At 36.0% G+C, this 14,954-nt stretch overlaps 2 protein-coding genes across 10 annotated transcripts in view; one reads left to right on the forward strand and one right to left on the reverse strand.

The window, feature by feature from the left end:
- YIPF1 (Yip1 domain family member 1) overlaps positions 1-12,311 on the reverse strand; it is a 293,231-nt gene extending 280,920 nt beyond the window's left edge. For 2 of the 6 annotated variants that reach the window (XM_044085467.1, XM_044085464.1), the window contains exons 1-2: positions 12,165-12,311; positions 11,762-11,831 (exon numbers count right to left, since the gene is read on the reverse strand). In XM_044085467.1, coding sequence (XP_043941402.1) covers positions 11,762-11,792 — 31 coding nt within the window. In that variant the 5' untranslated portion in view covers positions 11,793-11,831; positions 12,165-12,311. Of the gene's footprint in view, positions 1-11,761; positions 11,832-12,160 lie in introns of all 6 variants that reach the window. The other 4 variants (XM_044085462.1, XM_044085465.1, XM_044085463.1 and 1 more) reach the window with 4 other exon arrangements.
- Positions 12,312-12,417: 106 nt separating this feature from the next.
- HSPB11 (heat shock protein family B (small) member 11) overlaps positions 12,418-14,954 on the forward strand; it is a 280,522-nt gene continuing 277,985 nt past the window's right edge. For 2 of the 4 annotated variants that reach the window (XM_044085469.1, XM_044085468.1), the window contains exon 1: positions 12,426-12,645. In XM_044085469.1, coding sequence (XP_043941404.1) covers positions 12,545-12,645 — 101 coding nt within the window. In that variant the 5' untranslated portion in view covers positions 12,426-12,544. Of the gene's footprint in view, positions 12,646-14,954 lie in introns of all 4 variants that reach the window. The other 2 variants (XM_044085471.1, XM_044085470.1) reach the window with 2 other exon arrangements.

Consider the following 14,954-nt stretch of genomic DNA (forward strand, 5'->3'; position numbering starts at 1 on the left):
CACTGTTACAATCTAAGTAAAGATGAATTTCATGCACTGAATCAGTTGAGTAGTTATTCTAACTTCAGATTCATGAAGGCTGATAAAGACAATGGGTTGGTTATTATGGAGGTTACAGAATACAATGAGGCTTGCTTTCTGATTCAAAAAGTTCTAAGACAGTATCTAAGGATCAAATGAGGAGGGGTTATCAACTGGTTGACCTTTTTCTTTTAGATATGTTGCATCAAGGTTACATTTCTATTGACTCGTTTGACTTTTTTGTCAGTTGACAAATCACAACTGGGTATGCTGTTTGGCATACCAAATATACATAAGGGTTCTGTTCAACCTGTTTTTAGGTCCATTGTCTCAGCACCACGTAATAAAACTGTTGATATTTCCACCTATTTAGATACTGTATTAAATCTCATAGTTCAAAATAGTGCTTTTTACTAAAGGACACATGGGTTTTTCTAGACAAATTGTAAAATTATTCTTTTTCTACCAACAAAACATTTTTATGCACTACAGATGTATGGTCTTTATACACCTCTATGGAACAAAAGAAAGGTTTGGATTTTGCCAGATTTTATCTTAGTAAATATGCCAACCATTTAGGTTTACATATTAGCACAATTTCTCAATTATTACAATTAGTTTTAAGCAACAATTTCTTTCTTTTTGGGGATAGTATTTTCCAACAAATTAGTGGTGTGGCGATGGAGGCTCAAGTAGCTCCTGCCTTCACCAACCTTGTTGTGTGTTGGGGGGGCAACAAGAATTTCTCTACAAGTTTGTCCACATTTGTATTTGTCAGTTACTATATAAGAAGATACAGCGATTATCTCTTTTTCCATCTAGACTGGAGATATTGTTTCATTTAAAGTATTTCTTCAGCATATCAACAATAGTGCACAATGAGTAAAAAGTCAGCTGGTAAAGGAGCGACCAAGGCAGCATAAATGGCAACAATAAACTTCTTCTTAAAAACGTTTTATTACAGAAGGTGAGCGCTTTCGCATAAAATGCTTCTTCAGACCTACAAATATCAATGAATAAGACAAACAGATTATTTATATATATATATATATATATATATATATATATATATATATACATACATACATACATACACACACACACACACACACACACACAAGAACCAAATCAAACAAGCCAATCCTAAAATACTACTAATCATACTGGCCCGAAGGCCCGAATACTTAAAAACACAGTACATCAAAAGTTAAAAAACAACATGTAAAACTGACATATAAATATGAAAATCAAATCTAATAACCAAAAAAAAAAAAAAACATGTAACACTAACATCAAAAACTAAGAATCTAAATAAAAATATATATATATAATATATATAAATAATATATATGTATAAGGACATAGAAAAATAGACGTGAATACAAACAGCCTAGGAGTAACTTGGGAGTTCTACATTTCCTAAGCAAGGGCTTGATAGATGCTTGCTCATTCAATCCAGAGCCTGTATCAGCCCTCAAAATTATCATCCAATTGGTTTCTCTATATTCAGTGTGATTCCAAATATCCCCCATTCTAATATTTGGAATGATGATGTCAACAGCCCTGAATATAAAATGGTGCATTTCTCCACACTCCAAAACATGTTTAGAAAGGGCATTATGTACTAAGCTCTTCCGTATACAGTATATATGTTCTCTCATTCTTTCCCGTAGGGATCTATTAGTCAGCTCTTGGCTATGTTAAACTGTTAGATCATAAATAATTTATAAGTGTTGTGATAAAATGTTGCATAGAAGGAGGAGACTAAAAATATGCTCCAAGTCAGCACTGGTGGGTTAGACATTTCAAGCATATATTAGTATGTAGTATAAAGTGCCAACTAAACAATTTGCAAATTCAGAGTATAGTGACTTCACAATATCAAATAGTACTTTGGAAGCAATGTTAAACAGACATCAGAGGTCCCATCTGCCCAAGCTGGTCATAGTTCAGGTGGATGTAAAAGATTCCAGAACACTTCTAGAAAAAAAAAAAAAAGTATTGGAAGCTTCATGGTGCTTTGGCCAAACCTTTTGGACTCGGTATGAATATCACCTTAGGTTTTCCCTTAAAAGAGATTGCTGGACTAGTGAGATTAACCTGGTCAAACAGTAAGTAAAAATAAATATGTGCATGTACATATGTATACAAGCAAAGCAGTGAAAGCTATAGTTTGCCATTTTTCTGCTTACTATGTTTTTTCTCCTGCAGGGGTCAGTATTATTTGGTTAACCATCATGCAATGTAATGAATCTAAGTTTTTTTTTTTCTTTTTAAGAAGCGAACTAGATTTGATATCACTTAAGTTACACAAATGTGATTTCTGTGGGTGAAGCAGTGGTACGGCAGTTAGCAATACTGCCTCACAGTGTTCGGTTCTCCAGTTCGATTCTCATCTGGGTGCCTTCTATACAAAGTCTGCACATCACTGTGTCTTTGCAGATTTACAACTGGTCCTCCAGTTCTCATAAACCAGGTAAATTAGTCTTCCTCTAAAACTTCCAACAGGTCTGTGCTACATGGGAATGAGCTAGCTTGTGTAGGATTTGACACTCCATTTTGAGATAAGTTCCAATGCCTTGTGCCCAGGGCGTAATAGGATAACCTGAAGCTCACCATAACCACAAACTGGATTAAATGAGTAACTGAATAATGTACAAATGAATAAATGAGGTGTAATGAAGTGTGACAGAAGAGACAAATACAGTAGTCTGCAGAAACCTAAATAAATAAGAATTTTTCACTTTTCCATTTTTAAGGTTACAAATGCAATTTGGGATTATGATCTATTCCCAGACCTGTAGCCCCTTTCCTTCCAAAATATGCATCCACTACTGAATAAGAGAAGGGGATATGAAAAGGAGTCTGTGGTTTAAACAAGACTAAGAAAATCCTTACACCATTTTAGAAAACCTCCTGCATGTTTCTTATTTTACTTTTGTTACATGGGTAAGCCCCACTAACATGCCTTATTTTCAGTTGAGAACAAAAAGTGGTATTCATACCGACTAAAGGTACTATGTCCAGAACATTAAGTTAAAAGCCCCTTTTTGATTAAGTATCATGGGATATTTTATACCCACTTGAGCTACCATAACCTCAGTAGAAGGGACCTTAGTCTAACATCTAAAAGTATGGCAACTCTTGTGACATACTGCAATGTCACTTTTGAAGCTTTAGTCCATACACCTAGTGCTAGAAGAGAACAAAAAAAAAAAAAAAAAAAAAAAAAAAAAAATCTTCTGATCCTCCCTGAATCAAAGGCAAGGATGTTTTGTGATGAAAGTAAGCTTTAGATGCAACAGTATTTCAAGCATTCAAAGTTATTCACCTCAAAGGGTTACAGAAATTAGGACACTGACTGCACCATACAGTTATGGGATTTATTCAGTACACAGTGGTTATAAAACGTAGTACTAAGTAGTACACATATGTATATAATGTATCAGGTCACAAAGCGGTTATAAAACGTAGTACTAAGTAGTACACATATGTATATAATGTATCAGGTCACAAAACCCCCTTAATATTTGTTAGTTATCAGTTTATCTGTAACCTCAAAATGCTCCCATTCTAATTATATAGACATATATGTATTTCCATTCTGAACATTATACTTTTTTTTTTTAAGTGGCAGTGATAAATTTTACATCTTTGTGAAATCATAACATTTTATGTTGAAACATAAATGCACATCCATTAACACACAATAAAATAAACCTTAACCATAGTTTCCATTTTTTTTTTTTGCTCTTGGTTGATGGCTTCACTACATTTGCCCAAATGGCCCATTCATTTCAGAAGAATGCAACTCTAGTATTCCACTGTATATGACTGAAATACATTATGAAATTTGTCTGCATGTCTGCACATTTGTATCTTTGGAGCTTTTCTCCCCGGGCCTCCACTGAAAATGGACATGTATCCAGTTGGACTATCCCGGTTAACAAATGTAAAATAAATAAATGTAAGAGTTCTACAGTCCATTTGTTCCTGCCTGGGAATCATCAGCCCTCCACTCCTTGGCGATAATCAGGTGGTAAAAGAAAGGCAGCTTGTTGGTCCTGGGGGTAGCCTACCTTTTCTCTGTCACTTCCCCTCAGCAGCTACATAGCTCAGAAATGCTACCTCCCAGGATGAAGCTTCCATGCACCTATCTAGTGTGAATGTAGTGTGGGACAGTGAGCTTGGCCATTTAAAAAATCCACGAAGTGAACACCTAGGTGCTCTCACTACCTGTTACCTGGGTGTTGAGTCAGAGATACCTTCCTCCCCTCTCTTCCAGGAGGAGTGAGCCAGCAGCAATTACTCACACCCATCAGCATAGGCACCCAAGCACTACTTGAACTAGGTTGTCTGTGGAGTTAGTCAGGGCTTTATCACTGTATTCCAGCGAGATCGCTGCAACAGTTTTCATTATTATCATCATGCAGTATTATACATATACATTTTCTTTTTAACAATTTGCATTCACTTCAACATTACACAAATCACTCAATTCCTGCCTTCCCTTAAACCTCACTCCTCCTCTTCAGCATAATTCTGAATGCATTGCTCCCTAAAATTCTATTTCTATGAAATTTGCTCCTTCCTTTTTCTAAAGATGCCGACTTCAATTATTTTATTTCCTTTACAATATTCAATACTTCAACTACAGTTGGGTTAGATTTTGATTTCCAGTTTTGAGTAATTGCTTTTTTAGGCTAAACTGTTAGTCTAGGTGTAGGATTCTCTCTTTCAGTGCGAGAGATCCTGGGTTCAAATCTTGGATGAGCCCTCTTTTAGGCTCCAATGATAAAAAAAAAAAAACAAAAAAAATTAAAGACCTTAAATCCTAATAGCCTGACAGTTTGGCACAACTTTCCATATATTCAACCCATCGTCTACTCAGAGTGACTGTTGCCTTAATGTTAAAGGCATGAAAGAATTATTTCTTTGCAAAACCACTAGCTTTACAAACACCCATACCTGTGAGTTAAATGTACCCCAATAAACAAGACTCATAGCAGTAGGATAGGTTCCTAACTCAGTATATTCCCAAACTATTGAATAAGTTACCATTACAGTTCAAGCAAAGTACTAATTTAGCAGCCTTTAAATCTACTATTACTGATTGGATGGGTAGACAGATTTACACCAGGGTTACCATGTTCATAAGTTCACAAGTTTTTACTAGGGTAACGACCACAAGGGCCTTTTTAAGCCTAGCCATGCATCCCAAATCTAAGACAAGTTCTGATACCCTTGATAAGAGTAAGCATGGGCCTGGGAGATGAACCATTTACAGGTTACCTGTTTGCATTAGAGACATAGGTGCCAAACCAAGGATGAATTTCCGGTTTCCCATCCAATTGTCCAAGTTGAATTTGATTAGGGAGGAACTCTGCTTCACATGGATGGGGAGTCTGTTGCATTTACAAGGTACTCTCTGGGATACATACCTATCTCTCCAGCAGGTCCTATTTATATCCCAGCAAGGTTTCAGTCTTTAGAAAGGGTAATTCTGCTACTGTTTGTTTTGTGGATATGCAGGAGGTCCAGAGTGGGGTCTGACAATGCTCTGTATGCCAGACATAGATTTCCCCTCAAAAGCCTGTAGGAGACAGAATACAGGGATAGGGCCTTGAGGTGGTCTGCACAGGACATATTACTTACGCCCTGCATTCTTTTAGTGAGGAACCTCTGTGGATGTTCCAGTTGTTGGATATGCCTGGTTAGGTACATACCAAAGGGTGCACTGTACTCGATGATAGGTCTGATGAATGCCAAATACAGTGGAACAATGACTTCCTTGGACTTAGATGCCATACCTTTGTTTATAAGTTGGGCAACACAGAATGATTTCTCACCACTGTAGACATGTGATGATCAAAGGCTAGATTACTATCTGTATGTGTCCCTAAGCCCCTGACTACTGGGTCAAATCTAAGGGGTGCGTTGTTAGTATGATAGTTACCAGTGAAGGATGACTTCCCAGAGGATACTATTATGCATTTCTTGGCATTTAGTTTTAGTCTATGGCTCTGACACCAGTTATTTGTCTGTGTCAGTGAGATTCAATGACAGCTCCCAATTTCCAATCATCTGCAAATTTAGTCAGCCAGAGGCCACTGACATTGGCCTTGACTTCTGAGAAGTAAATGTTAAAAAGGAGTGGTCCAAGGACTGATCCCTGAGGTACTCAACCTGTGACTGGCCTCTTTGCAGAGGTGGACTCCCCAATTCTAACTTACTGGGTCCTGTCTGTGAGCCAGTTGGCTATCCGCCGGGTGACACACGAGTTTGTACCTAACCTCTTGAGTTTGTCAGAGGTATTGTGTCAAATGCCTTGGCCATATCAAAGTAGGCAGTGTGACCGATTTTGCCCTCATCAATTGCTTTGGTCACCTTCTCAAAGAAGTCCACCAGGCTGAGTAGGCATGATCTGCCCTTGATGAAACCAAACTGGGTTGGGTCCAGTGTCTGGAGGTTTACTACATCTCTACTGATCATCTCCATGACAATTCTTTCTATGGCTTTGCATACAATACTAGTGATACTTATGGCATACCACAACGAAACCTTCATCTCCTCTCTAAATATATTGAGAACAACAACTCTGATCCAAATGAAAATATACTACAACTGCTTACTTCCAATATAAAAGAATACCACGTAGTAAAACAGGTATAGTTTATTCTAGCGCCTCGGTGTTACCACCTTCAAGGAATAAAAAAGGCTACAAAAACTTTGTCTTATATATTACATTACTAATTACATTTAATTAATCAATAAAAATAGGCTCCCATTTTAAAGCAATTTTAAAGCAAACACTTCCAATTCATTTTATTAATTAAGCCCTTAGGAACCAATGTCTTATATTTCAAAATATAAATACTTTCCTTATATAAAATGTTTTGTTTTAATATATTCTCATTAACATCTATACATTCTATTTGCTCTAAAACAGTGCCAATCAACAAATTAACATCACTATTATGAAACATTTTAAAATGTGAAGCAATCACTTATCTTCGCTACAATTTTTTCTCTCCCTCAATCTCCATGAATCTAACACAAAACTCTCTCTTCGTCTCCCCTATACAATACAGGTGACATGGACACCTCAAATCATATATTACCCCTTTACTTTTACAAGAAAAAGTACCCCTAGGTTCAAATTTGACATTATTTATGCTGTGGAATGTATTAACAATATGTACACATATACTGCATCTACCACATTTTAAAAGTCCCCTTGACTGACAATGTTTTTGTTATTTCCATGGCAGGCATACTAAACATACCACACACTACCATATCCTTCAGGTTTTTACCCCTAGTGTATGAGAAAAAACATTTTTTGGTAGAATTTTAGCCAAAAATTTATCTTGCACTAAACATTTCCAATAATGCTCAATTAATTCTACCATTTCTTTATTTTTAACATTATAAACGGATACATAATATATTGGATCTACCAAATGCTCTTTATCTAAACTATTTCTTTTGTTTATTAAATGTACCCTATTGCTCCCCCTTTCTCTATTTATTTCCTTTGTTTCACCCCATATTTTATTTCGGGCTTCTTGTATATTACTCGGATCATACCCTCTTCTCAAAAACATATTTGTAGTTTGATTTATCTCCTGTATCAACAAGTCCTTTTCACTTAATAATCTAGAAATTCATAATAATTCCCCATAGGGTAAAGCTTTCACCACATGAGGTGGATGGTAACTGGTAGCATGAAGGTACTGACCACCATCAACAAACTTTCTATGAATGTTTGTTGTGATGCTTCCATTTTCCTTCCCTTCTAGCATAAGATCCAAATATATGACTTTCATACCTTCTGTAAGCCATCAAATGAAAAGCCAAATTAATTCTTATGTAACTTAAATATAATATTTTCAACTTCTTCCCAGCCACCCTCACATACAAACATCAAATAATCTATATATCGAAAATAAAAATAAACATATTTCTTCATAAAGTCTAACTTACATAAAAAAGTAATTTCAAAATAGGACATGAAAATATTAGTATACATGGGGGCAAAAGCTGCCCCCATGACTGTACCTTGTTTTGCCTGTACATTTGATTATTAAAGTAAAAATAATTATTTTTCAAACAAAAGTCTACCAGATCAGCAATGAAATTAGAAAACGGACCGTCCCCTAGAAAACACTTGATGGCTTCTATTCCGTCCTTGTGTTTAATAGTTGTATATAAACATCAAAAACTAGCCAGCATTTATTCCTGCTCCAAACTATAGGAGAAATTTTCTTTAGGAGATCAAAACTATCTTGCACATATACAGGAGATTTCTGAACATAAGGCAACAATACTTATGTTTCACCAAACCAATGTTATGTAAAAAATACTTACAGGCCGAAATTATGGGCCTACCAGTGGAATTCTCCAAGCATTTGTGTATGTTGGGAAAGTAAAAGAAAATAGCTTTTTCACTGTTTCTATTAAACAGTCCATCTTTTACATCCTTCTCAGTGAAGTAACCTAACCTTACACTTTTATCCAGTATTTTTTTCATAATCAGTTAAAGCTTGTTCATATTCTTTCCTATCACATTTCCCATACACCTCAACGTTCTCCAAATGCTCCATACGCATTTTGTAATACTGTATTACATTCATAACCACTATCTTATTTCCTATATCTGCTGGTTTTATTATTAAATCCTGTTTTGTAATGTTTTTAATGCCTGCCATTCTCTTAAAGTTAAATTATAACACACCTTATCTCTATTTTTACGACATTATCACTAATAGTCACCCCCCCAAAAAACTTATCATAGAGCTAAAATGTGATATACGTACATTGTCAAAAGGGGGGATATATTTGCTTATCATAGACGCATCAATTTTACAATATGCATTTAAAACTTCATTCTCATTTCCATTAACATGGAACATTTCTTCAACATCTTCACTGCAAGAAAAAAAAATATATCATCTGATTCATGGAGAGAGGCTAGATTTAGCCCCATCTTTAATGCTGGTATTCTGTCTAATTACAAACATACTTATCTTTCTTTACTTTTTCCATTACTTAAACATTCTGAGTACTCTATAACCAGCTTTATTCTTGCCTTGATTTTAATAGCACTTCTAGCCAAAGCCTAGCACTAATTTACAGAAATATATGGCACTCAATGATTGTCTTATTTGGTTTACTGAATACATAGGAAATAAATGGGGCTCTGGTTTGTGAATTTTCTAAATATTTTGATGTAGATGACTACATTCTTTTTAATAAGGAAATTAATCCTTTGTGCTTGGACATTGGCAAAAGTTCCGTAAGTTACACCTAAGGTAAAAAAATAAAAGAAGGTTAAACCATTTATTTTCTGATCCTATCATTACAATAAGGGTTTCACAAAGTTTCACTTTAAAACAATGCACAGGGATTGGCGTTTCAATTAAAGGTTTAGTTCTGAATGAGAAGTAGACTGACTATATGCAGTTAGTGTGATTTAATTACTGATTATAATAAAAACAATTGATATGATGAACAACATACCAGTCATACTTCTCAATCTCCAAGAATTAAAAACTATAGCACTGACATTTAGAAATCACTGCAGACAGTCAGAAAGAAAAGAATGTTAGTATTTTTCATAACAGAATTACTTTATATACTTTGTTCGTCTTTACAGCTTTTCCCGGTTAGGGGTCGCCACAGCTGAACACAGTCTGCTAATGATTGGCAGTCGATTTTTATGGTGCCGAGTTGCCAGCCCGACGCCCAACCTTCAGCGAAGGTACACCCATTCACGCATGTCTTTCGGAAGCCACTTGACCGCGGGGAGGACATGCAGACTCCAGCCGAGAAACGAACAGGAGAACCTCTTCCTGTGAGGCAACAATGCTAACACTGTACCATCGCGGCAGCTTAATGACTTTATACACTAAATCTTACAAAAATCAGGAACCTATGTAATAAGATCAAAAGACCAGTTATCAAATCAGAAATTTTTGAATCTTTGATTCAATCATGTGGTCTTTCAATCTTATGAAAAAGGCCCATAATCAGTGCTAATGAAACTTTGTATTGGCTTAGTTCAGTTATTTAATAATACATATTCCCATACATAGATCTAACTTTGCAAGGAGCATTAACAAATTTAAGAGGTGCAAACCTAAATATGAAAACAGAAAACACAACACTATGTACAAACCATAGAAATTTGGAAGTATGCGTATGGTGAAGCCTAAATGTGAGTGGAAATACTTACAAGAAGCATCCTGATTGGAAGTTAAGTTTTATCCTGTTGACATTAAAAACTGAACTCAGCCTGCAAATGCTTTAACATCAATATGTATAAGGAACTTTGGATAACCAGCAAACAGCTGATCACAAATGAACAAAAAGAAGAGTAAGAAAAATTAAAACAAACTTGCTGAGTGAATATAAACTGATCTGGAAGGTAACTTATTTAACCAGTTGATTCTTAAGGTTATTCCTATTAAGTCCAAGCACAAAGAGACAGTCCAAAGTAATAGCATTACAGGCTCTAGAAAGCTGAACAACAAAGTCTGTGTCTTCTGCCTCACACGTCTGGACAGCATGAAACTGAAAAGTGCCCAAGTCTACAAGAAAAGCAAAACTCCATGCAAACAAGACAGAATGAAATGTGGAAGTGACCTAAGAAGCTAGACGGATTTGCTTCAAGCAGTGGACTGACTACAGATTAAAACACTTGTAGGAATGCCCTTGATACAAACAGGGATTATGCCGTGGACACCAGATCAAGCAGCAGCACATACTTCTACAAACATTATTGTATAAAAGAATAAAGAAATAATAAATTTCCCTAGGTAGCAAGTGTATAACTAGTTTGGAAGCGCTTTCCCAGCCTTTTTATAGTAAAACGTGTCCAATTCAAGTACATTCACTGTTCAATCTTTTACAAGTAAAAAGCTCATTTGCCTAAGAGTTGGACAATCCCAGATTCCAGTGGCACAGAGGTTAGCATTGCTGCCACACTGCAAGACGTCCTCTGGTTGGATTTTCAGCTGGGGTACCTTCTAAACTGAATTGGCATATCTTCCCTGTGTTTTGAGTGAGTTTTCTCGGGTGCTTTGGTATCCTCCCACATTCCAAAAATGTGCAGTAGGTGGACTGGACACTCTTAACTTGGCTGTGAATGTGCGTGTGTATGGTTTGGAAGAACCAAGGCAGGGGTAGCCACCTGGAGGTGTGAACATTGGCTCTAGATGATAATCACTGTTGATGTGATACCCAGCCCCATATGCAAATAGGGGACAGAGAGGGATATGGACAGAAATGTCATGGGACTCGTTTTACTTCTAAAGCAGCCTTTCAGACTGCAAATTAATCTCCTCCCACATTTCAGGTCATATCCCTGTCTTGTGTCTCATGAATGCCAGAAAAGGATCCAGCTTTCCCAAGATCATGAAATCAATCAATTGGGTAATCAAAAAATGCATGTGACTTTTCACCAGCAAATCACAATGCACTGAAAGTACTGTCTTCTCTAAAGGTATATTTTAATCATACAATAAACATTTTTCTGCAATAATGTAAGCCGTTACAGGTCTTTTAAAAAAAACACCGAGCACACCTTATAACCGATTTTCAGTATTGAATTACATCCACAACATTAAACACACCGCATCAAAACACAAACTACACAAAATGGGTAACAGCGAGTCAGTGAAAGGGAGCTTGTTGTACAACTATGTTAATTTTCACAAATTCAGAAAGAAACGTTTACCTTGAAACTGCAAGTCGTCAGCCGTCGCCATTTCTTAACGTCTTCTTACAATAAAGACAAAAAGAAGAGTCTAGAGTAAAAAATAAATGCATGATATTGTGAACATAAATGTGTGTGTGTGTGTATATATATATATATATATATATATATATATTTATATAGCAGAACTAAAAATAACATCGGACATTAAAAGCACAACACTATATAAACAGCCACGTAACAGATAATGCACTCACAGTAGTCCGTGGGCATTTTCAAAATTACCCCCTAACCATCGTCAAGACAGCTGCAATATTTATCAGTGCTTTGCAATACTAAACCCATTTACCAAGAAGGTTTACTGTTATTATCTTAGTATTGTAGGTGATCTTAATTCCAGCATTCATAAAAACAACTTACTTACTGTTACAACATAACCTTCGGCCACTGCTTTCCTTTGCTGTTTTAACAGCTCTTAAGTGCAAATTAATTCCAAACCTGCAGAAAACCCAGTGCGTTACTTCTGCTAACGTGGTGCAGGATACACATGTTTACTTCCTCATGCCCGACGTAGCAGTATGAATACACTCCTTTACTCATTACGTCACTGGACTTCTAATACTAGTATGAATTAGTTTGACCGGACCATATTATTAGGCATTCGGAAGTTCAGGAACCGTTTCCATGCTACACACATTGGTGCAGTTTACAAGGAGGTTTTGAGCAGCTGTTTGCTGCTTGGCAACAGGAGTTGAGTCGATCTGTGTTTTTTCTTTGATATACGTACACCTTTAGTACTTAAAAATGACGAAAATGGTTGATGCTGCCCTAAGCTCTGCCGGAGGCAAAGTTGTGCTGGCTACATCAAGTGATGAGAAGCATACACCAGAAAACATTATTGATGGGTAAGAGTTTCATTTATTTTGTTTTGGAAATCCGCACATAATATTTTTATCGAGTGACTCGGCGAATGCACCATGCGAGTTACGGGGTTAACTTGAATATATATATATATATATATATATATATATATATATAATGTATATATACTTTAAGAAAATGTATTTATTTACTTCCAGTGCTTGCACATGAGTAGTGCATTGACCATAACCAACCAATTTCAGACACGTGATCTAGTGGTTCTCATCACATTTGCATAGATAGTCGACAAAATACAAGAGCAGAAAAATCTGCTTACAGTCCTATAAACAGACCAGCATTACTAATTGATAAATGTACACGTGTACCATAGTTATGTCCAGATTTTATTCTAACCATTTTCTAAGCTTATAAGAACAATATTTAAAAGTTGTCCCTATTTTTGGGGCTTTATCCCGCATTATTTTTGGTTTTGTCCACATGTTTTGCGGTAAGAGGTTGCGAGCTATTATGCGTATGACAATCTGAGCGGTCGACAGTGGTAGTGTGTTTGCACGCTACTTAGAGCGGTAGTATAGTAGCGTGATTTGACAGCTCCTCCGCTGCTATAACATTCTAAGCTTGATTTACTAGCAGTGTTTTAAGAAAAATCAGACAAAATCTTGTAAATATGTAAAGAGAGAGAGAAATCAAAATCTTATATTAACTGATCCATCATCCTGAAGTGCCAAAATAAAACGATTTTGTCTCGTATTGTTGCCGTGTTACATGTATGATCACTGTGGGCACTGGGCAGCATCAGTCAATAATGCCAAACATTAGAGTTCTATACTTCATATTTTTTGCCGTGTCCATCTTCTAGTAGACCACTGTGAACTACAGTCAGTAATTAATGCCAGTCATCAAAAGTATCATACTTTGTATTGTTCGGGTAATGCGTGTTGGTGCAAAATCTGTTTAAAGTGAATTAAAAAATCACATATTCACAAATATGTTAGACTGACATTTGCAGTGATTTAATACACATCTGCATTCCTGACATTCAGGCGAATTGCGTTTCTGTATTGGTTTAGCCAGTGCTGGAACCACACTCATAAACAAAATGCAAATACTTAGGAGGCTGGATCTACTATTTGGAATTGTTAAAAATGCTGAACCATGCTAGAACCTCACTGTAAATGGAAGATCAGTGGCTGTGAATATAAAGACACACAGAAATGTCCTGTAACAAACTATACATTGCTAATTATTTTTCTACAACCACATTTTAAGTTGTTTCTGCCCACTTACCGTATATTAAGTAATAACAATTCAGAATTATGCCTGGCTTATCCAAAAGCCCAGCTTGACAGCCTTTTTTCCTGTAGTTTCATCACTTCTTATAATGTCGATGCGGGTGAAATTGTGTCCATCATTAAGAAGTTTTGGAGCTTTCTTGTGTCAGATAACCAGATCTCTTCCCAGTTTGGCCAATTACCTAAAGTATATACAAGCGGGTACCTTCTTTATGATTAGAGACTTTAAGTTTTACATCAGGGGGAGATTAAACTGCCAAAGTTCCCATGTGGTGTACTTAGCCAAGTGCACTTCATGTCCGTTTTTTTATATAGGGAAAACGGACCAGAGATTGCAGGAGCGCCTGTATGAACACTTGTATGCCATCAGGAGGGGAAAATTGGACAATGCCCTGGCCAAACACATTAACGAATGTCCAGAGCATGAATTTAACTTTACAGTTATCGACCAGTTGGTTTCAAACAATAGGAGGGGCCCTGAATCTTTGTTGCTTGAACTCAAGGAATTGGTATGGCAGTTACAATTGGATGCCTACCATTTTCCAGGTTTAAACCGTATGTTGTCCATTGCTAGCGTGCTGAAATTGAGGAGTTTAAAAAGGTAGACGTTACCAGGCAGTGTGAATCGTAATCCTCCATAATAATTTACAGTTATTATGTATTATTTATTATTAGTATTTTTTAGTTAATTTTGATGGTATCGATCAGTTATGTACTTAAGTGAGTGGGTCAGCTTGGATTGATTTTTATTTCTTAAGGTTAGCCTTTAGATAGTGCTTGTTGATGGTCTATGAGTAAGGAGAATAGATATATACATATACATATATATTTTTCAGAATATTTTTTCGAATATTTCTTCAGAGTTTTTGGTATCATTATGGTTGGATGAGCATATATTTGCACTGTATCAGCCGTTTATAATGTTTAAAATGCTTTTTTAGACAAATGCTGGTCAGTTAACTTTTTGTTTTAATTAAAATATTATTTTTATAATTTTTAAGACATTTTAGTGAAAGTATAATAGGGGTAATGTTAAAAGT

Source organism: Protopterus annectens, chromosome 10.part0, assembly GCF_019279795.1.
Source record: "Protopterus annectens isolate FY-2018-M chromosome 10.part0, PAN1.0, whole genome shotgun sequence".
NCBI classification, from domain to species: Eukaryota; Metazoa; Chordata; order Ceratodontiformes; family Protopteridae; genus Protopterus; species Protopterus annectens.